Source organism: Centroberyx affinis, unplaced genomic scaffold (genome assembly GCF_046629955.1).
Source record: "Centroberyx affinis isolate AG114_WGS23_722 - 3 ecotype Tasmania unplaced genomic scaffold, CSIRO-AGI_Caff_v1 ptg001797l_1, whole genome shotgun sequence".
NCBI classification, from domain to species: Eukaryota; Metazoa; Chordata; class Actinopteri; order Beryciformes; family Berycidae; genus Centroberyx; species Centroberyx affinis.
This window is the reverse complement of record NW_027280187.1, coordinates 26,254-53,663: the sequence shown is the minus strand read 5'-3', so window position 1 is coordinate 53,663 and position 27,410 is coordinate 26,254. Positions and strand designations below refer to the sequence as shown.

Genomic DNA, 27,410 nt, shown 5'->3' with positions numbered 1-27,410 from the left:
TTTTGTCATTTGTTTCTATTCTTAGGGTTAGCACAGAGAAAATTTACTATACTTAACATTTAATTTATTTTGTACACAGATCTACCCCTTTACATTTCTTACATCAGGTGGACTGGTCCAGCAGGCTGTCACTCAGCACTAGAGATGCTGAATCAGAAGTGTGTGTGTGTCTGTGTGTTGGAGAAAAAAAGAAATTGGAGGAGGGTGTGTGAAGGAGACATTGCTGGTCATGGGGCCAGATACAGTGTTGTCCTTCCATAGTGTGAACTGAAGCTCAGCAGCATATTAAACTGCTGCAGTCCGTCACTGTAGAACATGGAGTCTTACAATCTTCAGACAAAGAAAGACACGGTTCAATCTTTTATTCACCTATTCTATTTCAAAATACAGATACTGCAAAATGGGCAATGATCACAAATTAGTAACTGATTAATCTCCCCTAAGTGAACAAAGCATTACATAAAACTTTTATTTGTACAAAAGCTATATTTGTTCTGCTAGGACAAACCAAAATGCATACACACTGTTTGAAGGCAACTGCGGGTATAAAAATGCAACAATGGCCTCAACTGCTGTAACAAAGTGATATAAATTGTTCATATACAGTAGGACAGTTGGCTAATGGCATCCTAGCATCAGTCAAAAGCACTAGCAAGCTGACTGGGTTGGCACAGCAGGTCTGAAAGACAATAAAGACTAAAGTGCAGACATAACTAGTTGAAAACAATCTCCCGCTTGTGTCTCTCTGTTATGTTTTATGTCTCTCAGTTACAACTACGACTCATGGTCAGTGCTGTAGAATGTACTCTAGTGGCACACACAAAATGGAACATGGCTGTTTTTCATGCTTATCCATAAGTACTGTACAATCCTGACACCCCCCCCCCCCCATCTCTCTCTCATTCATACATCCCAAATCTCTCTCTTTCTCTCTCTCACGCTCTCATATCTGTTTGGACCCTCCTTCTAGTTCCATTGGCATGAGCAGTCCAGAGGCTCTTGGAAGTTGTAGTCCACTAGTGTGGAGTTGCGTGAGCAGTAGAGTGTGACCGAACGGGTTTGTAGTCCACTCTCGCGGCAGCACTTACAGAACCTGGCGTGACTGTTGATGTTGAAGTTGAATATGGTGGCAGACGGACATTTCCCATCACATGAATACACTGTTACCTGCAAGAGGAGGGAGAAAGGATGAAGAGGGGACAGGAGAATTCATAAGGCCGGACGAAAATTCATAATTGGAGACATTTTTTACAGACTGAGTTTATCTTTTTTTTTTCTTTAAATGATTTCTTGTCCTTTCCCATCCTAAAGCCCATCTCCCCATTTTCTTTCTCGCTCTCTCTCTCACCGGTGCATTGCTCCTGCAGTCATCCTTTCGAATGGTTGTGCGGATGGCCACACGCTTGCATGTCTTACCATCCTCTTTACCTATATACATGTTCACACAGAATAAGACGTACACACAGAGTAACACTCAGATATAACTCTGCACATACAGTACCCTCAGAATAGCACTGAGATACACATGAACACATTATTAATAACTCATTAACACACCATACCTTTTACCTTTCACACCAGAAAACATTAAGAGGCATGCTAAAACAAACACACCCAAACCCCCCCAACCCCCCTCCCCTAACCCTAACCCCCCCCCCAACACACACACACACACACACACACACTCTTACTTTGATCATTTGCCACAGAGGCCTGTCACTCACACACTCTGAAAGGCCTATTGAGCAGGCTCTTTGTTGCCCAGCAGTAGGGGCTTGCTTTGATTGACAGCTGGGTGATGGGGGGCGCAGTTCTCACACCAGAGATCCAGCTCTCCTATTGGCTACTGACCTAAGCTTGACCTTACTTCTTAACCAATCAGAGCTAGTCAAAGGGATGGGGACTGGAATGTCTGAGAGCAGTAAGATGATGTCCAGCTTCTTCTTCTTAATAGACCATTGTGTTACATTGGAGCTTTTTCTGCCTCACAATTGGTTTAAATACTTTTATTTGATCAACCCTTTCTTTTTGATTTAACATCACATCTTGCCAGATATAAAAAGATTATGCGCTAGAGAATTATGCAAAGTTAAATGTTGTTCATAATGTTATGATATGATTTAGGGCTTAACCAACAGAAAAGCAGAAAATGCAGAGAGACAGACAGACACACACACACACACACAAACACAGACACACACACACACACACACACACATACAAAGCTGAACAGTGAAAGAGAGTGAGTCAATGAATGTCAGGATGCGAAAGAATCATTGTGAGTGGGATAAGTGCAAGGTGGTGGTACCTGTGTCACAGTTAGTACTACCAGTGGGTGTTACGGGATTAACGGTAAATGGTAAAACACCCACTCCAGAACCTGGGAGCATCGTCAGGACCGCAGCCGTCCGGTTAAAAGAACGTCAGGAGAACACACACAAGGTTACGTTTGGTTTAGAAAACACAGTTTAAAGTCACACACAAACACACAGGATGGAATCAGTGCAGTTGGCATGCACATGGATTTCACTTTTCTTTGGGTCACTCCGGGCAGCCAGCCAAAGGAGGCAGTCATTTGATGTACTACAAAGAGCAGCTCAGCAGGGCAAACTCTAACCCCTGCACCATCTCACATCCTCATTGGTCAAATGCTCACCATGGAGCACCCCGATTGGCCAAACTGCAAGGTCACTGCTAAAGCAGGCAAGCGGGCGAGGCTGCAATGCCAAATCCACAAAGAGAAAATGTCACCATTACATGTTTATTAATGCATTTAAAAGGTATAATTCACCCAACTTGCAAATGTCTTATTCCTACATATCATTTTGTAAAGTAGACATGGAAAACAGTCTACAGACCATCACCTTGAAAGCAGAAGTTTTGGAGGTTATGTATTGACTTAGTATTTACTATTAAATATTGACTACAATCATGTTTTATCCTTCTATTTAATTTTTTTTTACATTTCATTCATTATTTCATTACTTGATGGCTCTCCAGTATGTCAACGGAAGATCTGGGGACAAACCGTGAAAGCAAGGGATTCTGGGAAATGTAGTGATTAGGCCAACAACAGGCTTTTACTCCACCCTCTACAACAGGCCACACCCCCAACCACTCAGCCAATAAGCCCATCCACTGCCAGGCAACAAGGCGCTCACCCCTCTGATTGACAGCTGAAAGCGTTATGAGAAGCATCTAAGACTTTTGGTGACTCACATGTCCTGCAGCAGCCGTCCACATAGCTCTGAACCACGCCGCCGTTCTGTAACAAGAAGGTTGAGACAACAAACATAATGGGAAACGCAATGCAAAAGGCTTTGAACATAAACATTTCCATACATACTAGGGATGCATCGATCGGTTTTGTGTTCATGTGCCATTATGACCATTATGATCGGTTTCAACTACTTGATATAAAAAAAAAAAGTGCTGTATCAGGAAAGTGGTTGAACGAAGCCAATTTGTGGCAGTCAGCAGGATGTTTTTAGTGTAGGCATGTGGCATTGACAAAGCCTACACTGCCACAATGAAAAACTTTTATTATGCACCAGTGGCAACAGGTGAGTAAGCACCTGAGTCAACAAGCACACACTAACGTGTCATTATTATGTCTGGATAAAACATCTGATGTATTTACACATGGCCAGCTATGTCATGCAGCCATAAGAACAATATGTAAATATTGACCCCAGAAAACCTGATCCGTGCATTCCTAATACATGTAAAAACAAACAAAGGGCATAGCAGTGTTTTTTTTTAGTTTTTTTTTTTAAGTTTATGAATGTAAATAACCAATGGCTTCAAGAGTTTAACCCATGTACAGTACAGGTAGAGGTCCTGACCTGAATACACTCTGTATCATTGAAAGGTGGGCAAACCACTCCAGAAGCAAGGACCACCGCTCCCACTGATGTTTCCATACAGTCGTAACGGGTACAGTTATCCACCCAGGAACTCCCTGCCTACATACACGCACACACATACGCACACAATCAGAATTGGTGCTGATCTGAGAAAGGAGCATTGATTATGTGTGGATGTAGATGTGCTTCTTCTTACAGTGAAAAGTTCTGTGGTTCCGTTGTCATTGGTGAAAGAACAGGAAAGGTTTTTACAGGAGCCGCAGCACACCTGAGGGTCAGAGGATGCCACATACACCTGGTGCTAAAAAGGTGAAGCAGGAAAAAGGAGAAAGAAGTATAAGTAGGGGATAGAATTGTATGGAAGATGAAAAAAAAATGAAGAAAATAAGCGTGAAGGTGACATTTGAACAGATAAATTCCCAAACATGCTTTCCACAATCGATGTTTCTGCTATACCAAAATGTGTTGCATACGTACCGGTCCACATTTCTGGGAGCAGTTGACAGAGGAGATGTCCATGGCATAAAAGCCAGTGTCTGGATCTCTGTTATGCAGGCAGTGGACGGTGTAACACAGCTCCCCCTCAAAGTACTGAACCAGAGACTGGCCTGGGCCCAGCACCGTCACCCCCTGGAAAACACACACCTCCGCCTTCTCTATACACACACACATAAACATACACAAACATATGATCAGTAATCATCCTTGATGTGCTGGTTGATGGCCAGGGAGCATGTAAGAGTAAGAAGCAGTGGAGAAAAAATGCTGTCGCTCAGCACACTTTCGTCAGGTGTAGTGTGTGTGTGTGTGTGTGTGTGCATTTTTGCATGTACTGCACGTACGGCATGTATGCTGAGGGCAGCCACAGTTGGTGCGGCTGTCTGGAACCTCCACCAGCACCTCCCCCTAAGAGAAAACAGAAGGCTGGGTTACTGACTTAGCTAGCTTGTGTTTTCCTCTAACAAAGACTTGGTTAGAGAGTGAGTTATAATGCAGGTTTTATTCGCTGACTTACCACCTGACAGACAGGGACAGAGCTGTCCTCACATTGGCACTCTGAGAGAGATAGAGAGAAAGTGAAACAGAGGAGTAGCGTGAATGTTTGCACATTACAAGCATAATAATTTCGAAGATAAATCATTTTAATTTTACTCCAAACAGCAGTGAATTGACACCGACAACAAATTGGAATGTGTGTGCGTTCATATGCGCAGGTCTGTGTGTGTGTGTGTGTGTGTGTGTGTGTGTGTGTGTGCTTATACCACAGTGGTGCTGCGGGCAGCAGTTCCCAGGGAGAGTAGTTTGAACCAGAGAGAGACCAGGTGCACAGCTCACAAATGATTCAGGACACAGGTTGACATCACACACTGCTCAAGGGAGAAAGTATAAACATGACTTTGAAGACACACACACGCACACGCACATACTCACTCACACTACCTACCACAATGGTACTGTGGACAGCAGCTGTTGGTGGAGTTTAGATCCACAGCCAGAATTTCTCCATGCGAGCAAGTTGGAACAGGCTCAATACATGATTCGCACACTGCAAAGACAGAAAACACAAACTCACAGTTCTGCTGATGTAATGGATGCAGGGGCCAATGAAAGGGCCATGACAGATGTGCCGACCTCATACCAAAGCCTTTCAGTTTTAGACGGACAGGTGATCGACAATTAAACCTTACCACACAGGTAAGAGTAGCAGCAGGATTTGTCCTCCCTGACCTCGACTAGGAACTGATCTTCTCTGCAGTCTGGGGCAGAAACAGGAGGACACGCCATGGGGTCGCACTCTGAGGAAGACCGATCGCAACACAGTGTTAGTGAATGGAAGGGAACAGGCCAAATATAACATGCAACAGAAAACTTTGCAGTAAAGAGTAGAAAAATTTGGTCTCACCACATCTGTACTCTGGGCAGCAGGACAGAGCGCTGTAACCAATAACGAGTCGGTTACCGTTATCGCAGGGTGGAGCCTCGCTGTCGCAGATGGTCATGTTGCACTCTGACAGGGCGTGAGGTGGAAAAGAGGAGAGGGGAGGGAAAGATCATTTAAAGTGTCCCATGTGCATACAATGGCCCATGGAAATTCAACAAAAGAACATACTATTTAGTATTGTGTTTTTCACAGGCAGGTCAAGGGGAGAGGATGTCATATTATTATAAAGGGTGAGACTTGTGGGGATGAAGGGGAATGAAGGGATAAGATTCAACCATGATCTTTTAAAGGGAACTCTTGGCCGTTAGTCATCTTGGGTCCAATCGCCCGTTCAAGTGCCAAAGAAGTTATTTAAACTGTTAAACTCACCACAGATCTTCTTAGGGCAGCAGGCTCCTTCCTCCAGCACATCTAGTACGTACTCTCCCTCCCTCTCACACAGCGGGGCAGGGACAGCACTGCAGTCTGGTTCAACAGCCACCACAGAGCCATTCTCCATACACTTGTACAGACAGCAGCCTCGAGCAGAGCCGTTCCACACCTCACCAGGGGCCCGGGGGTTACCCTCGTTATCTGTGCAGACTGGATAACCCAGAGCCGAGCAAACACACTCAGATCCGGCACGGCCATAGGTGGTTCTAACTCTCAGCAATATAAGGAATGATGTGAAGCACAATCTAAGAGTCTCTGACAGATGCCTAATCACCCCGTCACTCACCACAGCGTTCCTCGGTCACACAGTAGGGGGAGTCGGCGCGGTGCAGGATGGTTCCACTGCGGCACACACACTCCTCTCTGATGTAAGAGCAGGTGGTCTCCTCGTAGTACTCTCTGTTCTGACAGGTGCGGCTGGTGCAGGTGCTCACACATGGCTGATACTCCTTACCAGGGGGACACCGCAATGCTACAGGATGACAGGCAGTTAGCGATGCATGAGCAAACAAGAAACACGAGTAAATCCATCTGTGCGTGTGTGTGACATGGGTGTGTGTGTGTTTTCTGTGTCTCCTTACGGCAGAAGTTGTGTCGTCTCCAGCTGATGCAGACTTGGTGTGTGTAGCAGACTGCCACGTACGCCGCCAGGAAGTCACACTGGTGATCCTTATAATGCAGGTCCCCCGCCCACATTACGTCACAGAACTGTTCTGGAGACACCTGCAAGCACACAACCGACCCAAAGTCATGGCAAAGTAACCAAACACCTTATAGAAAACTGTGTGTTAGTGTTTGTGCGGCTACCTTGCTGTGACAGGGCGTGAAGGCTCTCTGGTGAAGCATGGTGAGGCAGTTGGAGCAGTCGCCGGTGGTGCAGTTGTCTCCGACCCTGCGTGTGTGTTCGGTCTCGTCGGTGGTTGGGACCCTCCAGGCCTGCAGGAACAGCACCATGTCTCCCACCTCTCTGACCACCGTGCCATTGGGCAGCTTCAGGTCATCTGCCGGGTTCCCATCACAACAACCTGGCTCCGCGGGCAGACAGAGGTAACGTCAACATGTGGGTTGGTCACTTTTGTGGCTCCAGGTAGGTGTAGAGTGTGTGTTTATGTGTGTGTGTGGCAGTTGTACTCGCTGCACAGATATTGATTAATTAAAAGACAGCAATATAATGTGTGTGTGAAAATCTCTAATTAAGTGAAATGGGTCTCAACATTTATTGTGATTATAGGCTATGACACTTTGTGTCATAGCCTATAATCACTCAAGTCATAGTGATGCTCCTAGTTAGCCATTAGGCCTTTAGGTGCTGATAGCTGGCACTTACATAAATGAAGCTGGTGTTGATGTAGTCAGAGCCTGGCATGAGTGTGTATGTGCGTGTGCACTCACCACACAGGCCTCGGGTAGGTGCAGATGCATTATTGGGAGCAGTGTACTGAAGCACCATGATGCCGGTGCTGTGGTACCACTGTATGCTGACGCCTCCAGGTGTGTGGATCAGGTACATGCTGCCTGTGTCGTCCACATAAAGAGACTGACGGGAGAACGGAAGCCTGGCTGCTCTGTAGTTCACTGACACCTGGAGACAGAAAGACACACACATTATATGCATCAGGGAAATGGATTTAATTGAGTTGAGGTAGAGTAAAAAAAGGTAAAGAAGGTCACCTTGCGGTCCAGTCGGTTGATAATGATTCTGTAGGAGGAGGTAGTAATGTTCAGCTTCTTAAAACACAGACCAGAGGTTCCACCTGTAGGACTCTAGGAGATAAAATGAGATAAGGGGAGTGATAGGAAGTGCAGAGAACGATATTAAATGCATTAATAAAAGCTTTTGCCCCTGATGCAAACACAACTGTCTGATAAATAAGGCAGAAGAAGAGAGTGGTACTCACAGTCCGTCTGATCGAATTTACACTCTACAAAGAAAACAAAATACAATTCACTGAAAGCAACCAGCACTATTCTGAAGTCTATTAGTACAGAGTTCAGTTCATATTTCAAACTTTTATATATTACCTGGCTGGTTGGACATTTCTCCACAGTGCCGATAATGGTCTCCCTGGGCAGGTGGACCAGGATGTAGGAGCCATTGTCATACAAAGCCACGTTGTTACCATCAAATGTGATCACACGCAGGTCCGACATCACAGAGCAGCGACCTGGCATAAGCAATTATAACAACAAAATTGAACACAGTTGCACTAAAACAAGAGCCTGAATGGTTGCAATCATACAAACTGCTTGTAGTATTTATTCATTATACAGAAACATGCCCCAGTCTGCCTCAAGGGACACAAAGAAAACCTGTTTAATCACATTTGTTGCTGATGCGAGACCGGATCCCAGGTCATCCGGGTAAAGGATGATTTCTCCAACAAAATGGATATATATAGCATTATGGAATCCAATCCTTCATGTGTACTTACAGGGGCACTGCCACTGTGGGCAGCAGGGGTCTGTGTTGGTGAGGATGGGCAGGCCCAGCAGACTGCAGTGGGGCTGGGTGGTGTTGTAGCGGCAGTGGAGAGAGGAGTTGTGGAGCAGCAGCTCTCCGTTGAAACAGATCAGCTCAGCACACTCGTCTATACGATAGGAGTATGGGGGCTATGGAGAAAAATGCACACATTTTATTTTATTTTTTACAATGCACGTTTGCACTCCACTCCACAACACGTATGTATGGCTTTCTGTAGACTTTTTAATGTAAATATGACAAAAATTTGTCTCCTATCTCCATTGTTACAGACTGCCTATATACTGATACTTTTGATAATGGCTCTATTATTTCATATTTTTACATTATTACAATGTTATGTTTATACTCATATTTCTCTATATATAGCACATATTTACTAATTTATATCTAAGTAAGCAATCAACACTCAAAGGAACATCTGTAAGAAACAACTCCTTACTCTTCCCTATACTTCCCACTCACACTGTCAACTTTAACGTGTTGAAATTCTCAGTGCATGTGTTTATATAACCAAAATTGTTTAGATTCTATTTTTATGTATATACTCGATTTTTGTCTACTGTATCCTATGACCTTTGCTGCAGCAACGACCCACTTTCCCCACAGTGATCATTAAAGTTTCTTCCTATCCTAACCTTTCCTTTCCTTTCCTTTCCTTTCCTTTCCTTTCCTTTCCTTTCCTTTCCTTTCCTACATTGCAATAAACATTCACAAACATCTAGATCACAAATAATTGGAAAACCGTGTCTGATATACTAGGGAATCACTGTTACAATTTTCGAACACATTCCAGTGTTATCACCTCTGGAATTCAGGGGGTAGCCTTGGTCTAGGCCAGGACACACTCTCTTGACACATAGATTTATATCCCAGGTGTGTGTGTGTGTACTTGTGTTTGTGAACAGCGTGTGTGTACGTGTATCTTTTTGTGGCTGTGTGTTAAAAGTCTAGCTTAAACAGAAACACTTACTGTACAGGGGGTAGTGGGCAAGAGGAAGGGAGGTGTGGTTGACACTTCCTCTGTTGTAGGAGAGGTTTCGGGGCTTGTGGTTATTTCCGTGGTTACGGGCTCAGTAGTGGTCAGCTCGGTGGTCCCAGGAAGCGGTGTCATGGTCGTCACGGCAGCTGTCGAGGTGTCCATCGCGGTGGTGGTCTCGGTGGTGATGGTTGTATCAATTGGTAGTGGTTGAGGGGTGGTTGTGGTTGCGGTGTCAGGAGTGCGAGTGGGGGAGGGGGTGGCGGTGGGGGTGGCGGTGATGGCTGCAGTGGTGATGGCGGGCGGCCGTGCAGTGGGGGAGGTGCGGGGAGGCAGCGTCGGGACCAGGGTGGCAGTCGGAGTCGCGGTCGGAGACGCGGTGGGAGTGGTAGCGGTGGTGGCGGTGGGAGTGGAGGGAGCTGCGGTGGAAACAAGAGTAGTAGAGAAAGGAGGGGAGGTGGTGGAGGGTGCCGTAGTGGCCTCGGTCACAGTGGAGGGCGTCGCCCTGGTTACCGTGGTCGCCGCGGTACTGACCCCTGGGGCTATCGTGGTTCGGGTGGGTGTCGCTTCGGGGATGCCGGGAGCGGTTGTCTCTGGCGGGGTGGAGGGAGTGAGAGTGGTGGAAACGGGTGCGGTGGAAGGCGGGGTGGGAGGAGGAGGAGGACCAGGTGGAGTGGGAGATGTGGGTGGCGAGGGGGTGAGCGAAGGGGTGACCCGCTCAGTGACTGGTGCTGCACTGGGAGTAATGGGAGGCCTAGTGAGGGCTGTGGTCGTGGTGGGCCTGACAATAGCGGGGGAAGTAGTCGTCACTCTAGTAGTGGTAGTAGCAGTAGTGGTGGTGGTGGTGGTGACAGTAGTTGTAGGCCTTCTGGTAGTGGTAGTGGTAGGCCTTCTAGTAGGAGTGGTGGGCCTTCTAGTAGGAGTGGTGGGCCTTCTAGTAGTGGTAGTGGTAGGTCTTCTAGTGGTGGTGGTGGTAGGCCTTCTAGTGGTGGTGGTGGTAGGCCTTCTAGTGGTGGTAGTAGTAGGCCGCCTGGTAGTAGTAGTAGTAGGCCTTCTGGTGGTGGAAGTGGTAGTTGGAGTCGTGGTTGTAACTGTTGTTGGTGCTGTAGTGGTTCTGTTGGACCGCGTCACATACTCAAAGGGAGTCGGCGTCGGGGGAAGGGACACACCTAGAGGAGACAATATCCCAGTTATACATTTTATTTTTAATTTCTACAATGTCTAACTCTGGATAATGACAAGAACACCCCACTTACAAGGCTAGATCTATTTATTGTATCAGTTTAAAGCATCCGTCTTTGTCTTTGTGCCTTCTCTGGTGCTTAGTAAATAAAGATTGATTGATAATTAAATGATTCTACTGTGTGGGAACTCTGAGACACCAACACTCACAGTCCTCTGTGTAGACACATCTTCTGGTGACTTCATCAAGGACCATGTTTTTGGGACAACGTGGAAAGCAGCCCTCCACACTGTAACACATACAGAAACAATTTCAACGCTTGAGTTAAGCATGAATTATTTTGGGTGTGGACTGAGATTGCTTTCAATGAACTGAGCCGCTTACGGCGGTAGGAAGTGGCAGCGTGTGGCATCTGGGTCACTGCAGGTGTGAACACAAGGACTAGCACAGGCCTGGTAGCGCCACTCACACATCATGCGGTACGGAATCACAAAACTGCTCTCTGGCAGAGGAGAGAAAAACACTTGATGAGTCAGTGTGTGTGTATGTGCAAGTGTGTGTGTATATGTTTGTGTGTACATGCATGTGTTTCTGACCCTCCAAGGAGAAGCTACTGCTGGTTTTGAAGCCCTCTGAGTTGTCGTATCTCTGGGCTCTTGCTGCTGTGCGTGTCAGCGTTAGAAAGACTCCAGGCTGGCCGACAAGCTCGAAGGAGGTGTGGCCTGGCAGAAACAGCCCCTGGTGCTGGATGAAGGTTGCCGACCGACTAAACTCCTCCCCCCGACTCCAGCGCTCCAGTAGGAGCCGGCTACGCCCCGACACAACCAGGAAGTAGTTTGGCCTCTCTGCAGACTCCAGTGACACCACAGGGACACCTGGGCAAGCGGGGGAAATTAGTGCCGAATCGATTAGTTGATCGGCATAAAATTCATCAATTATAATTTTGATAACTGATTAATAATTTTAGTCATTTATAAAGTAAAAATACCAAACATTTGCTGGTTACAGCTTCACAAGTTCTTGCTTTTCTCCATTTTATATCATTATAAAATGAATGGTTATTTAAGCAATTTTACAACATCACTTTCAGCTCTGGTAACTTGTGATGGGAATTTGTCATTATTTTTGACATTTCATAGACTAAATGATTTATCGATTAATCAAAAAAATAATCGATACAATAATCGTTAGTTGCAGCCCCAGGTGAAATGGGGGTTAGTCAGTGTGATTGTGTGAATGTGAATACTCACGTGATGTGCGGTCCTTCTGCAGGCCTGCTGTGACCATGAAGTTGAACAGCAGTCCTGGGATAGGCAGCTGCCCCGGTCTCTCTCTCACCAGGGGAAACAGTGAGCTGCTGGTGCGATTCACCCCAAACATGGTGTCATTATAGACAGCACTGACCAAGGAGAATGGACCATCGCCCAGCTCTGTGGGGAAGTGAGAGAGGGGTGGAGTGTAAATGGGATGACTTGGTGCCATGTTAGTGGGGGGCAAGAGTTTACAAGTTTTGAGAATCCACAAAAGGCAATCAATAAAATCAACGCTGACTAACACTCACTCATACGTACCTTGATTATAGTATTCACAGTCGTAGGCTGGAAAGAGAAAGATAATTCAGAAGTTACAAAGTATTTAAACAGCACAGGGATAATTAGACGATAACAACAACAAGATATTATGGACTATGGATTACTGATTGAGATTAGTGTGTTAATTAATGTGTGTGTGTGTGTGTGTGTGTGTGTGTGTGTGTATTGGGGTGGGGTCAATGCATGAATGAACTCATCAATTCCAATTCAACTGACAATTTGGAATTGGAATTTCAGGAAGTTGGATTTAATTAAATGAAATTTTGTGAAATTCCATATATATATATACCACATATTTATCACATCTGAGATTGCATGTAGTGTTATACATTAGCAATACTGAATATCATAAAATGTTAAAGGTACGTTTCAGGTGGTATTTGATGGATGTACATGTAATCGTAATACATACATTATGTTACATTACGTTTAACTGTCTTTTATTTGATTCATAATGTTTGATTTATAATGTTTAGCAAGTCAAGACAAACTCTCTTAGAATTTGGAATTTCTTGGAATTTAATGGAATTTAATTCTGCTTCCTGTCACTCCAATTCAATTTCAATTCCAATTCCAGGAATTGGAATTGGAATTTACCATGCATTCTCAATTCAATTGACCCTGGTGTGTATCTGTGTGCACTCACGGCAGACAGAGGGCGATCTCCAGTGTATTGTGACCCCCTGTTGGCAGCATTTGTGTGCGTAGGCAGCAATGGAGGTACAGAGACACTCACAGTCACCCCCACGGTTACAATTACAGGTGTCTGTCAAGCAGTTCCTGTAGAACCAGGCCACATCCACCTGGAAGGGGGCACACACACACACACACACACACACACGCACAAAGTGAACCAGGTCAAATCTCACTGGGGGAGACTGGGGGAGGTCTTGGTTAGGGGGTGAGTAGCCATCAATAATTCAGACTGGGAATGAGTGATGAGATATTAGTACAAAGGAATGTGGGTCAACCTCTGGTGCAAAAGGGATTAGATGAGAGCTATGACAGACAAATTGCATCAACAATGAGCTGGTCAGTCCAACGGCAAGGCTAATTGGGCCTCTGTGTCTTTGATACTGACTACTGTAATGCAGGACACATCAACAGCACAATTCATCACAACAAAGGAAACTTTGACCTCTACCGTATAATTTTAGAAGATTTAAGAAGCACAGAAACTGAGGAGAAAGAAGTAGCAGCATGCTGCATCCTGTCTGGAGCTGCAGGCAACCGTTTAAAATCCTAAAATGTATATATATGGCTCCATCTGCTGGCCACACAGAGAATTATATATTATGAACGTTAGCAATATCCTATCTGCTTAATTCTGGGATTTGTAGTAGAACATTTAGGTGTGCGTTTGTGTGTGTGTGTGTGTATGCGTTCGTGCATGTGTGTAGTGTTGCATTTGGTGTGGTATTTGGTGTTTATCTCTGAGGAATAGTGCTTACTCCCTGGGATCAGATAAGAGCGGTTCCCATAACCCCTCACCAACCCTTACTCCACTGTTGTGAGCAAGATAACCTTTGCCACAGCTGCGCAGCATTCACTCCATACAGACGTTTGTGTGTGTGTGTGTGTCTGTGTGTGTGTCAGTGTGTGTGCACTCACCACGTTGTGACAAGGTGCAAAGACATCGCTGTAGAGAAGAGCACACTCCCTCTTGGCGTACGGCTGCCTCCCTAAGTCCCCTTCACACGGTCGCTTAACTACATACTCACTTTCACACTGACACACACACACACACACACACACACATAGAGAAGGTGATTGAGTGTCTGATTACTCTTAAATATCACGCTGGACTCAAGGGAGACAAGTACACAGAAATTAGGGGAGAGACTGAGAGCTGGAAGGTAAGTGAAAGAGTGAGTGAGTGAGAGAGAGACAAAGACGTAAAGAAGAACGAGGGTAAAGGCAGAATTCGGGGCTGACGCAATGAAGGAATTAACTGATGACTGACTTCATTACAGCAGACTCGTACCTGTCCCAGGGCCCAGCTGTCTCCAAAGGTCTGTGCGTTGTTGACTTCCATGTGGCTGGAGGTGGTCATATCGTTCACCGTCACACTGTCAAAGTTTCCGCACAGCCCACTGAGCAGGCCCTGGAGGAAAAGGCACACACTGAGTCATGTTTTCGGATTCCCTTCATGATAGCAGTGAAACTCAGGCTCCGTTATAGCCTAAAGGTGCTACGAGTCCACACCTTCCACTGCGGTCCAGCTCTGATGTGTACAGTTGTCTTGCGGTCCCAGAGGATGGTCAAGTCCTGGTTGGAGAAGTGGACCACAGTGTAGTAGCCTGCCTTCCACAGCTCAAACTCTGACCCTCGACCCACAACAGTGGACGGGCTCTGAGGCAGAACAAACAACTCACATGGTTAATAGCAAGAATAATCTAAACTGACATATTTTTGAGTGTAAAACAGACATAGGTAGATAGCTAGATCGATAGAGAGAGAGAGTATGTGTGTGTGTGTGTCTGTGTGTGTCTGGTGCGTACAGGGTTCCCGGAATTGTCTGTGAAGTAGACCTTGGTAAGTCCCACATGAATGACCAGTATTTTCATGCACACAATGCCGCTCTCATAGCAGTCCTTGTTTTGGGCGACTATGGACACCTCGTTTTCTTCTGCGCTCTGGAGAGAGAGGGAAAAACAGTTATATTCACAGTTATTACTCTTGGTGACACATCTCAATAATACAGCGGTCTCCTCACCTTCTCATCTTTCTCCTCTAATCACAACACATTGTTTTATTTCTTTATGTCCCCATTAACTGACACCACAGCAGCCAGCTAGTGTTCCTGGGTCCCACAGATACAGTCGTATCTATAGTATCTATATAGCTACACAGAAAAAGATAACATGTAACAGGTGATCGCCACATGGCGGGTTCGAACTTGGAACCCGATTCTCCCTGTTCAGTTAAACAGTGTCAATGTGGATGAATGAGAGGTGACGAGAAGAGGAAGCAACTCTAGGCTATTAAGATACAGCCATGACCTGCTTCCTCATTCTTTTGAGGTCTGCGCCGTGGCTGGCGGTCTGTTCGCTCTGAATTGGAATGTCTGTTCTGCTAATTCTAATTCTATATCCCTGGGAGCGCAGGAGCCCTGGGGTTTGCCGCGAACACTGGTGCCTTTGTGCCACTACAGCTTTGCACAACGTCTGCTAGCATTACCTTGGCACTCACACACACATACACACACACACACACACTCACACACACACACACTTCAATCTGCTCTAATTAAAAACCACTCTCTCTTCCAAGATTAGAAAGCGAGCTTCTTGGATCTGCTTTCCCAGATCCCAATCAGTCTTGGCCAGGAAATGTCCAGGATGCTCCTCCTTTGCCCTTAAACACATACCACCTCTCGCACACACACTCCTCTGACACATTCTAGCACATGCACTCTGACACCCACCTGCCTAGCATTTCAGTGCCCCAACGAAATCCATATTTTTGTCACTGGATTTCATTACATCCATCTGAAAAATGTATTTTCACACACAAAACTCAAACGTGTGTATATACACATGTACACCAGGACATAGATACAGATACAGAGACAGAGGCACACACACAAACACACACCCTATACTCACTTTGAGCAGGTAGACCTGGCAGTCAGAGTAGTAGTCATACTCCAGGCCGTCGAAGGTGTGGTAGTGTCTGTCGCTGTAGATGGTACACACAGCTGGACACGGTAAGTAGCTACAGTTGAAATAGCCACGGTGACACACACTGACAGGACGGAGAGGTGGACACCCATGAGAAAAGTAGAGAGAAAGCAGAGAGAAGGGAGGAAAGTCCAGAATCATGCCATACATAAGAACTCATTGTACTAAGAATGACATAACAATATCCTTACTGGGTTTCACCGTTCGTTAAAATAAGTTAGAGATAAAATTCTACAAGCAACATGGTAGCTAAACATGGTAACGCATCCTTCCTGAGAGTCAGGGATTTTTAGTGTCCAAGGGAAAACACCAATGGGGAGTACAGTACAAGGGTTATACCATTTGTAACATGGGGTGTCCACAGTTTCTCCAGGCAGGTACTCGAGGCCCAGCCAGGCACAGGGACAGTTCTCCGGATAGTAACACTCCCCATGGTGCAGCACCAACCTTCATAGACAAAACACACCTCAGACAGTAGGCCCACAAAAAGCACTCAGAACCCAACTGGCACAGTAAGTTCCCCAGTACTGTAAATCATAACCTAAAAGTTAGAGAAACATGTTTGTGACCAGAAGTTTGAATCCCGGACCCACTGGGGAAACATCAGTAGGGAAAGTGAATAAGAACTGCTCAGTCAGCCCTCCTAAATAAAGGTTTAAAAACACACACACAATAATCATTTTAGAAGGCAGCAAGTCCTACGTATTACCCAGGAGGGCAGACACAGCCGGGGATGCAGGGTGTGTTGGGAGGGCAGGTGAGGTTCATCATCAGGTTACGGCAGGTCGGCTCACAGGCCACGCCTCCTCTTTGCTCGGTGCAGCTGTGGAACACCTTCCCCTCAGGACACTCCCCCGTCTCTTCCATTTCAGGCTCTGCAACACACACACACGCACACGCACACGCACACACACACACACACACACACACACGTACACACACACACAATCAGGGAAAATCAGTCCCCCCAGTCCCAACATCAGCCACAACAGCCAGTCATGGGAAACAAGTTCCAACTTCAGACATAAGGCTCTTGATTTCAGCAAGGGGGAACACAGTCTGAAACGGCACTTTGTTGTTGGAACGACTGTGAGGAAGGAGAGCAGGAACTGAAGGAAGGGGGGGTGAGGGGAGGGGGGTTTACCTCTTTCCTCTGGCATACACTCCATCTTCCCATTTCTGCACAGGCTGATGGAGGAGACAGGAAGGGAGAGAAAAGGGGTGAGTGTGTGGGAAAGAGACTAATGTTATCAAACACAAGGTTAGTTTAAGTGCTCCACGTCTCATTTGAGAATCACTCAAGCTTTTACTGTGATCTAGCAGAGTATCAGACTGACACCGTGTGAGGATGTGACACTGTGTGGAATAGTGAGAGCGAGCAGAGTGAGATTTCAGCGTGTCGGACCAGGTCAAGGCCAACTGCGACTCACCAGGGGCCGGAGGCACTGAAGGTCACCTCCCCCGGCTGCGACACACCACCCATGGAGTAACAGTGACACTGAGACCTGAGGATAAACTCATTATTTTAATTAATGAGATTTACTAATGATGATGTTCTGTGTGGCTGTGTTTGTCTGTGTGTTTCTACTAGATGGCAATTTATGACCGTCATTACGATGATATACGAGGTGGTGAATTCTTACAGCTGCACGCAGCGCTGGCGCGCTTCGTCGTAGTAACTGCCCTCTGCGCAGCCACACCCCTCAGCACAGTCGTCAGGGTTACACGTCTCCGTGCTGGACAGAGCGCGACAGGACCGGCCGCAGGAAGACACACAGGAGTGGTACAGCATGCCTCCGAGACACACCACCCCTGTACACACATACACAAACACACAAAAAGTAATACACACTTTATAATACTCCAGTGCCATTCACCCCCCCCCCCACCCCCCACCCCCCACCACCACACACACACACACACACATATCACTGCTGTCACGTGAAAACCTTGTACTTTCAACTGAAGTAGCAGTTAAAACATGAAAATCACTAAAATTGGAGTTACGTGGTTTTCACCGACAGCAACAAATTATGCTTGTATCCTTATGCTTTTACTTGATGTCACAGTTCTAATCTGTGGCCATTTTGGGGCGTCCATTTTGAGTCTTTTTTTAGTAAGTATTTAGGACACAACACTGTGCGAATACTTGCAACTCAGAAGTATGAGACTCACCGCACTCAGAGACGTGTGATCTGAAGTTAATGTCGACCCCGTGTCTGGAGCAGAGGTAAGAGTAGTGAGCCAACGCCGTGCACAGACAGCTGTTCCCGCAGCGACAGGCCTGGTAGCGGCACTGCTGCTGGTAGACGGTGGGGCTGACGTAGCCATGGCACGGAGCAAACACACTCCCCATGAGCACCTCGCACAGAGACGCATAGAATACTGGCACACACACATAACAGGGTTTAACACATTTGGATCTATACAGTTCTTTGCAGTTCAGGTCTGAATAAGTTGAGATGGTCTGCAGCTATATCCCAGTAATCCTCTCCACCTTCCCGATATCTAAACAAGGTGGAGAAATAACAAGTACGGCCACAATAAAAAGCAAAACTTACCATTGTGCTGGTTCATCTCACAGGGGTCTATGATGGGCAGGTTGACTGGAGCTAAACAAGCGGACGACACCTTCCAAGCATTAGCATGGAGCTGAGGCGTGCCCTCTATCATACCTGCTGGAGACCTACACAGACAAAACAACATCATCACACAGAACGCAACTTTCAGCATTGACCTTTAAGTAAGAAGAACTTGCTTACAGGAAGTCATCTCGCAGATTTCCGTTGAAGGTTCCGCACAGGCCAAGCGTCAATCCACGCCATTGGCTGTCCAGCTGCAGATAGACCCGCCCTCCTCGGCCGTCATAATGCAGCCGCAGACCAAGCCCCGCCTTCAGCTGCGTGAATACAGAGGTCAGCCTCCGCACCTCCACAGCATCTATTTACCCAGAAAAAAAACATCAAAACCCATGATCACAGCTGAAATAACTATGAGAGGCCAGTCCTAACAGTTATTTTGCTAGGTACAAAGGGTCATTCTTTTAATGCGATCTTGTGGTTATATATGAGGCTTTTGTGATCCCTACCGTCGATGTAGGGAAGGATGGGCGCCGGGTTGACCCCGATAAGCACCTCCCCCTCTCTGGTCAAAGTGACCTGACGACTCACATCCTCGTCCAACACCACCGTCACTGACTGGATACACACCTGCTGCTGGAGACACACAGGCCAGACGGTAGGGAAGGTTACCTCTAGGCAGAATACCGCAGGGTGCGTGAGTGTGTGTGTGTGTGTGTGCACACACGGACACATACTATTTCTGCATAGGTGGTGCACTGTAGTGTGTGTGTGTATGTGCGTGCGTGGGTGAGTGTGCAGGACAGGTAGGGCACTGCAATGTGTTGTGTGTGTGTGTGTGTACACAAGAGTGCATGCTACCTCTGCACAGGTGGTGTATTGCAGTGTGACGGTGAATCTGCTGCTGCTGCGGCTCTTGGCCAGGACGTACTGACACGCCCCCGGCTGGAGGAACATCCTGCCGTCAAATGTTGTCACAAACACATCCCCTACCACCGAACACTCCACTAGAGAGAGAGGGAGAGAGAGAGAGAGAGAGAGAGAGAGAGAAAGAGAGAGAGAGAGAGAGAGAGAGAGAGAGAGAGAGGAGGTAAGGTAACTGTCCTAATGAATCTGGATTCACTGTGTGTTCTTCTCCTGGAACTAATTGATCTGAACAGGAAAGGATAAACTCACCTGTGCAGTTGTTCTCAGTGCAGTTCCACACTCCTCCCATGCACACACTGTAAAGAGAAAATACACACTGCAAATAAAAGGCTTGGACAAAAAAGTTCGCCCTAGTTTTTTAGTTCAGAAAAAATAATTTATTGCATAACTATATGTACAAAAGAACTAACGAGCAAACATTTCAGCTACATGCTTTCATCAGTGCTCAGAGCACCTCAGAGTTCTTTTTTCACTTGCACCTTTAGTTGGGCACTTATGCAATAAATTGATTTTTTTTTTACCTAAAAAAACTTTTTTGTCCTTGCCTTTAATTTGCAGTGTGCAGAATTATTTTCCCATTTTTCTAGTTTACAAAACTTTGATTCTTGCACCTGCGTTACAATTGACCTTCATCTGAGCGCAATCAGCATCTTTACTTTTTTCTGTATATGCTCACTATGAAATACAAGTACACACTCACCAAACACTGCAACCCTGCTCGAGCACGTGTCCCTGCACATATGATGTCCCGTGGTACACACAAGGACACTGAGAAACAGCAATACATGTTCCATTCTGGAGGATAAGGCCTTTGGGAAACAGGATTGGAAAGAGAGTGTATTTGGAGCTCAACTAACTAAACACAGTTAACAAGAAATTATGAGGAGTGTGTGCTTTTTTGTTTAAATACCATCAGGACAGTAGCAGCCATCCAGACAATGCAGGTTGGTTCCCAGACACTCTTTCTCAAATGTACAGGTGGGTGGACAGCAACTGATACAGTCTCTATGGACAAAACTCTCCTCACAGCCATCATCTACATACAGACACAAACACCTGAGTTTAACACTAAGGGCAGATTACATTGGCATGGAATAAACTTAGTCCAGCACTAAATTCGCCTGTTTAACTGGACTAACACATCTCGAATGAATTGGTGAAAACTGGTTTCACTGAGAATGCACAGCTACCCCAAGACTAAATGAAATTACTTAAATGAAACTTCCATAGAGTCATTTAACTTCAGATTTTTGTTGTTGGTCAATAGCTGTGTTGGAGAAAAGCCTGTTTGTGAAAAACATTTACAGTTACACAAAACTTCTAATAGCACTGATATACAATCTGCTCAATTCATGATATGTAAAATTCACTATGAATTAAGCAGTGATCTTCTCTCAGCATTCATTTAAATGAACACCTATTCAAAGACACAAAATTGCCACAAAAGTGTCTCCCGTAATTAATATGAGACAATATGCTTTGTATGCTGTGTAAATGTATTTATGTCTTTTTGAGTGTCTCTGTTTATTGACTGCTCAACAATTGTCTCTTTGTGCAATAATAAAGATTACCTTGGCCATGAGAAAATAACTTAATGGTTCAAATTCATACTTTTTTAAAAGTGAAACAGTATAAGACACTTCTCTGAGTTTGAGTTTATCTATAATCCCAATTAACTTAAACATAACTTAAAAAAATAAGTACAGTAAATTGGTAACTATAGTGTATATAGCTGTGGACCAAAATTGACAGGCTAATGTCAAGATCTATATTGGTAACTTACTACAGGAAGGGAAGCTGTCCCTCCACTCTCTCACTGGGTATCCGACATGTGAGCAGGCTCGGGTGTACTCAACCAAAGCTCGACAAAATGTTTCCTCATCATCAGATCTGAAACAAAACAAAGTATGAAATGGTTGTTTGGGAGCTTGCCTCTATTCCATTCAAAAACAATCTCTAAGTGAAGTCCTATAGTCACTATTTATCATTTGATAGAAGGTGTAACTGGGCTCCCACTAATAACACCACAGAGAGAAGACAGAGGAGACAAAGTTAAATACATCTAACCCTCATTACAGATGCTTTGACTTACCCACACAGGTCAGAGACACAGCTGGCCACAAAGGGGTTTGGGTCAATATTTTCATGACAGGATAGAAATGGGAAGAAGAGGAGCGCACTGCACTTCTCTATGGCATCCTGAACACACACACACACACACACACACACACACACACACACACACACTCATTAAAAGTGATAAGAATACACAGCACACAATACACTAACAGAGATACAAGGTAAACACTAGACACAAGAGTCAGGTACTGGAGTAGAGCTAAAAACTAGCCAGTGATGTCATCAGTTTCTCTTTATGTCTGTTAGCATGATAAACTTATCCAATCTTTATTAATTCATGTGTAGTCTATTAGATAGCATGAAAACAACAGTCAGCATGGCTAACATTATGAGAGACTGGCAAAAATACAAAGTAGATGTTTAAATTCGGTTCACCAATGTAAAAAAAATAGGTAGTTTTTACATTACAACACAGGAATCTGCAAGTAGAGAAGCCTGTTCTTTTTATTTATACCAATCACTCTGTGTGTGTCAGTAGTAGTGCTCAGTAAAAACTATATTGCTGTGTTTTGTGGTTCTCACATCCATGTCGGACTCGGACTGGCAGGGCCCGTTGAAGTCGAGGTCTACTGAGGGACAGGCTCTTTCATGAGGCAGGTCCACCGCCCAGCTGTTACCAAACACTGCAGGCTCCTCTGTCCGAATGCCTAAAACACACAGTCAACACACACACACGCACACACACGCCCAACACACATGCACACACATACAGACACAATGAAAACAAACAAACAATGAAAATACAATGAAAGTACACAGATGATACACGATCCAAACAGGCACACAGACAACCCTCTCTCTATATATTGACATCCATGAACATGAACATGAACAACAAGTCTGATCAAAAGTCAGGCAATTAAGACAAAGCCTGACTGAAACTGTGTGTTTGTCGAAGTGCAGCTCTAGGGCCAGAACTGTTTCACTTGTTTACTTACTCTCTCTCTTTGAGCTCATCCCTACTTCACTGAACAGCTCTCTCCTCAAACCAGTGGGGGACCTCAGTTCAGATTACTAGTCATCCGAGGACGAATTCTTGCTCCTTCCAGCCATACAAACACAAACTATCAGTCCTGCCCTGTCTCTCTCTCTATCCCTCCCTGGTCTCTCCCAGCCCCTCCGCTGCTATAATTGGCCCGATGCACTGTTGAGTGTATAATAATAATAATTGTGGTGAGTGGGTGCTGAGAGAGGGGATAAGAGGGCGAGGGGCCGGTCGGGCCGGTCTTACCACGAGCAGTGGTGAGGTCATCGCTAGCCAGGTGGTTGAAGTTCCCACACAGGCCACAGGGGGCGCCCTGGTGCTCCTCGCTCATCTTCAGGTAGACGCCCGAGCCTCCGTCCCAGGCCAAGGAGAAGCCGAACACAGTCTTCACCAGCAGGTAATCGGCCAGCCGCTCGATAAACACACCGCCTACAGTCTGAGGCAAACTTAGCCTGGCATTACACACAGGCACACACACACAGAGACACATTCATACACCCACACACACACACACACACACACACATAGACAGAGAGAGAGAGAGAGAGAGCGAGAGCTCTGTTTTTGGAAATCATGCTCTATTGTGCTTCTCGTCTGTGTGTGTGTGTGTGTGTGTGTGTGTATGTGTGTGCATGTGTGTGGGTGGATGTGGGAGCTGGTGATTTTTTTAAGGTGTTTTTACATTTGTTTTCCTCAGTTGTGCTGCTACATGTTTCTGAATCTCGAAAGTCTATCAATGTTGTGTTTACTCTCTCTCTTCTCCAAACACACACACACACCTGCGGCCTCCCTGGTGGACCTGATATCCCGAGATGTGGATCTCGTCCTCATTCGGGAAAAACAGGCTGAGAGCTCGTGGGCACAAATACACACTCCCATCACACACTCTGCTGTTGTGGATCTGAGAGGAGAAGAGAGAGAGAGAGAGCGAGAGAGAGAGAGAGAGGAGATAGAGAGAGAGAATAGAAGAGAAACAAAGAAAGGGTCACACAGAAAGAGGCACAGAAATTCATTAATAAGGATTAGCCACGCTGTGTAACTTGACCTAGAATTCCAAAAGATACAAAATCACCTTACTGGTAATGAGGCTGCCACTAACAGCCACTGGCATGCATTCTGACTTGCCGTATCAACTCTATTCACCGAGGCTATAATTATCTAACAATTTATTACACAGGATATTATCTATCTCAGTTAAGTAGTTTGAGATCTCTGCGCTCTTACCCACACTGTGTACTGTGGTGTAGCCGCGTTGCAGTCTTGGGCCAAAATGTAAGAGCAGGTTCCAGGGAAGTAGAAGTAGATCCCATCAAATGTTTCGTAGTGGTGCTGACCCCACGACCTGCAGATCCCGTCTCTATCCTGGCCCTGGTTCGGTACTGAGGAGCAGACGGGCAATTCACTTAGAGAGAAGGTCTGTTATTATAACGTAGAGCGTCGATTTCGTTTGTACACACAATCAAGGAACTTCTACAGCAATGAATATTTAACTCAACAACTTTGGGCAAAGCTATATTGGAACACACAATCACACCTCATTATCCATCCCATCTCATCTTTCTCCCATTGCTTCCTAGAACTGCGCTGTAGAGGATGAATACCTCAAGAGCCAATTTTCTAAAAGCCGCTCTGTTACAGGAAATCCCCGCAGCTGCCGATGCCAAGACACTATCTAATGCTGACCGCAGAATCGTAGAGAGAGAGGGGTGGGGATGGACAGGGAGCTGCGTCTTCTGTGATGACAGAATAAGTGTCAACAAAAACCTTAGTAATAATCAGTGAACGGTTTGTCATGTTGACATGTGATAATTCAAAATGGCATATTTTGCATGTAAGGTGAGCCCTTAGGGTAGATGCCCATTACGAGATGTCTTAACTAATTAACCAAATTTCCCCATCCCAATTCACATTTTTAAGATGTATGTCCTGCGGTAACAGCTGTGACTTTTCACCCTGATCTTCAAAACTTTGTAAGAAACAGACTTCTATCCTAAGTTGATTTTTACTGAGGAGGTGGAGTGTCCTTGAAAATGTGTCTGAGATGGAAACTTTGCTGATTAATTGACTCAAGAAACATTGTGGTCCCACTTTTATACACTTCTTTGACTTTTTGGTTTCAAGTGAGACTTGTGTTCCTCATTTTCATCTCCTAGTAACTAGTCTATTTCAAGATTCCTTTCTTATACCAATTACAACGATGTGCCTCGGTTCAGATACAGGTCTCTCTAAAACTATATTGTCTCTTGAAGTGTCAACACTGAATAAGTTAGTTGAAATGAAAAATGTATGTACAATAATTGAGAGCTGAGATCCTATCATGTACTGTATAAGGAGCCTGTTCAGACTATAGAAACCAGAAACTCTGTCACTCAGCCCTTATTCTATTAACTTAGTCACACAAATTATATATCTTATGCTCTAGGGAGTTTGAGTGTGTGTGTGTGTGTGTCTGTGTCTGTGTGTCTGTGGTGGATGGATGTGTATAAATGAGAGAGGGAGAAAGAGAGAGAGATCTGGGGAAATCTGATTATTAATGCTGGAGTGTGTGCAGGTAATTAATGTTTGTTGAATGATTGGAGAGTCCGTTTCACTTAATACTTACAGTGTGCATGTGTGCATACATGTGCGCACACGCACACACACACACACGCACACACGCACACACACACACACACACACACACACACACACACACAACAATCTCACACACACAACATTCCAGTATAACTGAGGGTCTTATTGTTTACTACATTATTAAATAGTTGTAAGCTTGCTGACCAGCTGATCTATTACATACGAGGAATGGTGCTTGTCAGTCAACCATGAGGTTTCCTGCACTTCTGGATGAGACCCTCCATATGTGTCTGAGATATCAGACAAATCTGAGCTGACACCAAAGAGATACGTGTGTGTGTGTGTGTGTGTGTGTGTGTGTTACTCACTGATCTGGCAGCGGTCACCCAGTGCCTGGAACTGAGCACAGTCACACACACCTCCTTCCTGACACCAGCCGCCATTGAGGCATCCGCAATATTCTGGGAAAGACACACACACACTCAGATTCACTCACCCCTGTCTACCTGGATAATGACAGTGTTGTTAGTAATAGTGCTTGTGCCTGTGCGTTTGGAATCAATTCATAAGCAATGCACCTCTGTCTGTGTGTGTGTGTGTGTGTGTGTGTGTGTGTGTGTGTTTACCTGAAGAGGCGTCTCTGGCTGTGTAGTTGTGTAGGACGCTGCGTGAGAGAGCGCCCTCCGACAGAAGCGGCCTGTATGTCTTGGAAAACAATGAACAATAAACACTTAGAGTAGTTCCTGCAATAAATACTTGAGATTTAACAGCATCAGTGACACTGTACTGTACTGTTGGCGTGCCTGCCTCCTGTAAGTTGAAAGTTGCATCAGTGTGTGTGAGAGAAAGTGCATTGGTTATTGAGTGTGTGTCATTCTCTACAAAGACAGCTTTGTGCCGGTTAGGGTGTTGTGCGCATGTGGGTGCCCTGACCTCCTCTGGTTCTCTTAGGTGTAGTGTACCAACCTCCTCCCCGAGGAGATCCCGTTTCCTCCGAAGTGCATTAGCCCTTCTGCACACACACAAACATGCACATTAGTGGGAAGAAACAGTCAGAGGGGAGACTTAAGTGCACTTTACACCACTTGAATTCAAACTCCAAACCCCTCTTTTTTGAACCCTCACTCGCACACATACAAATGCACGTACACACACACACACACACACACACACACACACACACACACACACACACCCACACACACACCCACACACACAGTGACCGAAACAGTAAGCGCAAAAGCACTCAACAATGTCAGTCTATAAATCATGTTAGAATGACATGTAAAACATCAAAGGAAGGAATTTCTAACAGATATTACATATATTTTGGTCATATTTTTGATATCAGAGTGTCATTGATTCGCCTTCTTCCTCTTAATTACCTCTGTAGTCTTCCCTCTGTCTCTGAAAGCTGGCTGCGAGCTCCTAAACATAAAGATATACATTGAACATGAAAATCATTATCATCATCAGTTATTTGCCAGATTTGAAGTCATCAAGATCTGTAGCTATAGGTAGATCCTGAGGTGCCCAATCACAAACAGCTGAGTAAATCATGTCTGTGTATTTTTGTACAGTCTATAGGCTGGCATAATGATTTAGTTGGCATATATATAGGCATATTTAGGACATTAGAACATTTTAAAAAAGCAATAAGGGAGTGGAGCGTTACACATGCTTTATTGGTCATATTAGAAGTGATTATATTAGCCCTGACAAACATCACTATGATATTCCTATAATATTCCTATAGGGACCTAAGAGTGTGTTGTGATGTGTGACTAAACAGAGTTTATAGTGATTTTAGCGTTATTTGATGGCGTATTTACCTCATATGGTATCACAATAGTATTCCTATAGGATATTACATATATTGTATACTTTTGCTGTGGTATTTGTGTAGCATCCTAAAATGTATTACAGGAATACAACATTTATTTTTTGGTAAGGGAGAACTGTCAGAGTCAGACTCACCCTCAAGTATCAGCAAGTGGGAGATTGAAAACGACATAAGAAGAAATCGTTTCACAGTCCACTTTACGTTCAT

General features: G+C 45.2%; 1 protein-coding gene across 1 annotated transcript; it reads right to left on the bottom strand.

The window, feature by feature from the left end:
* Nucleotides 1–503: 503 nt before the first annotated feature.
* otogl (otogelin-like) lies at nt 504–27,410 on the bottom strand. Its single transcript, XM_071529530.1, has 61 exons — nt 27,338–27,410; nt 26,746–26,788; nt 26,327–26,372; nt 25,987–26,065; nt 25,729–25,821; nt 24,011–24,165; nt 23,566–23,687; nt 23,033–23,238; nt 22,324–22,448; nt 21,755–21,861; nt 21,446–21,552; nt 20,573–20,698; nt 20,363–20,471; nt 19,912–19,958; nt 19,597–19,742; nt 19,245–19,371; nt 18,919–19,096; nt 18,718–18,842; nt 18,332–18,541; nt 17,800–17,968; nt 17,587–17,661; nt 17,301–17,344; nt 16,866–17,031; nt 16,496–16,603; nt 16,082–16,220; nt 14,975–15,109; nt 14,679–14,825; nt 14,458–14,577; nt 14,085–14,201; nt 13,120–13,276; nt 12,453–12,479; nt 12,132–12,311; nt 11,478–11,756; nt 11,266–11,383; nt 11,091–11,170; nt 10,702–10,867; nt 10,509–10,587; nt 9,846–10,178; nt 9,693–9,806; nt 8,673–8,850; nt 8,263–8,405; nt 8,139–8,162; nt 7,912–8,004; nt 7,633–7,822; nt 7,048–7,265; nt 6,822–6,963; nt 6,527–6,712; nt 6,178–6,390; nt 5,770–5,874; nt 5,555–5,662; nt 5,311–5,412; nt 5,129–5,233; nt 4,882–4,922; nt 4,709–4,772; nt 4,344–4,522; nt 4,063–4,167; nt 3,846–3,965; nt 3,220–3,265; nt 2,309–2,380; nt 1,349–1,428; nt 504–1,167 (listed from the first exon to the last, which is right to left on the bottom strand). Exons 1-61 carry the CDS (start codon nt 27,408–27,410, stop codon nt 967–969), a joined length of 7,692 nt encoding a protein of 2,563 aa, XP_071385631.1. The 3' UTR covers nt 504–966.

Bases quoted from the DNA above. Each gene is read 5' to 3' on its own strand.
- otogl (XM_071529530.1), bottom strand. From the start codon at position 27,410: ATGAACGTAAAGTGGACTGTGAAACGATTTCTTCTTATGTCGTTTTCA. The intron at 5,663-5,769 runs GTGAGACCAAAT...GGTCTTCCTCAG, and splicing joins CTGCCCAGAGTACAGATGTG to AGTGCGACCCCATGGCGTGT. The intron at 2,381-3,219 runs GTGAGTCACCAA...CGATGCTCCCAG, and splicing joins GGACGGCTGCTGCAGGACAT to GTTCTGGAGTGGGTGTTTTA.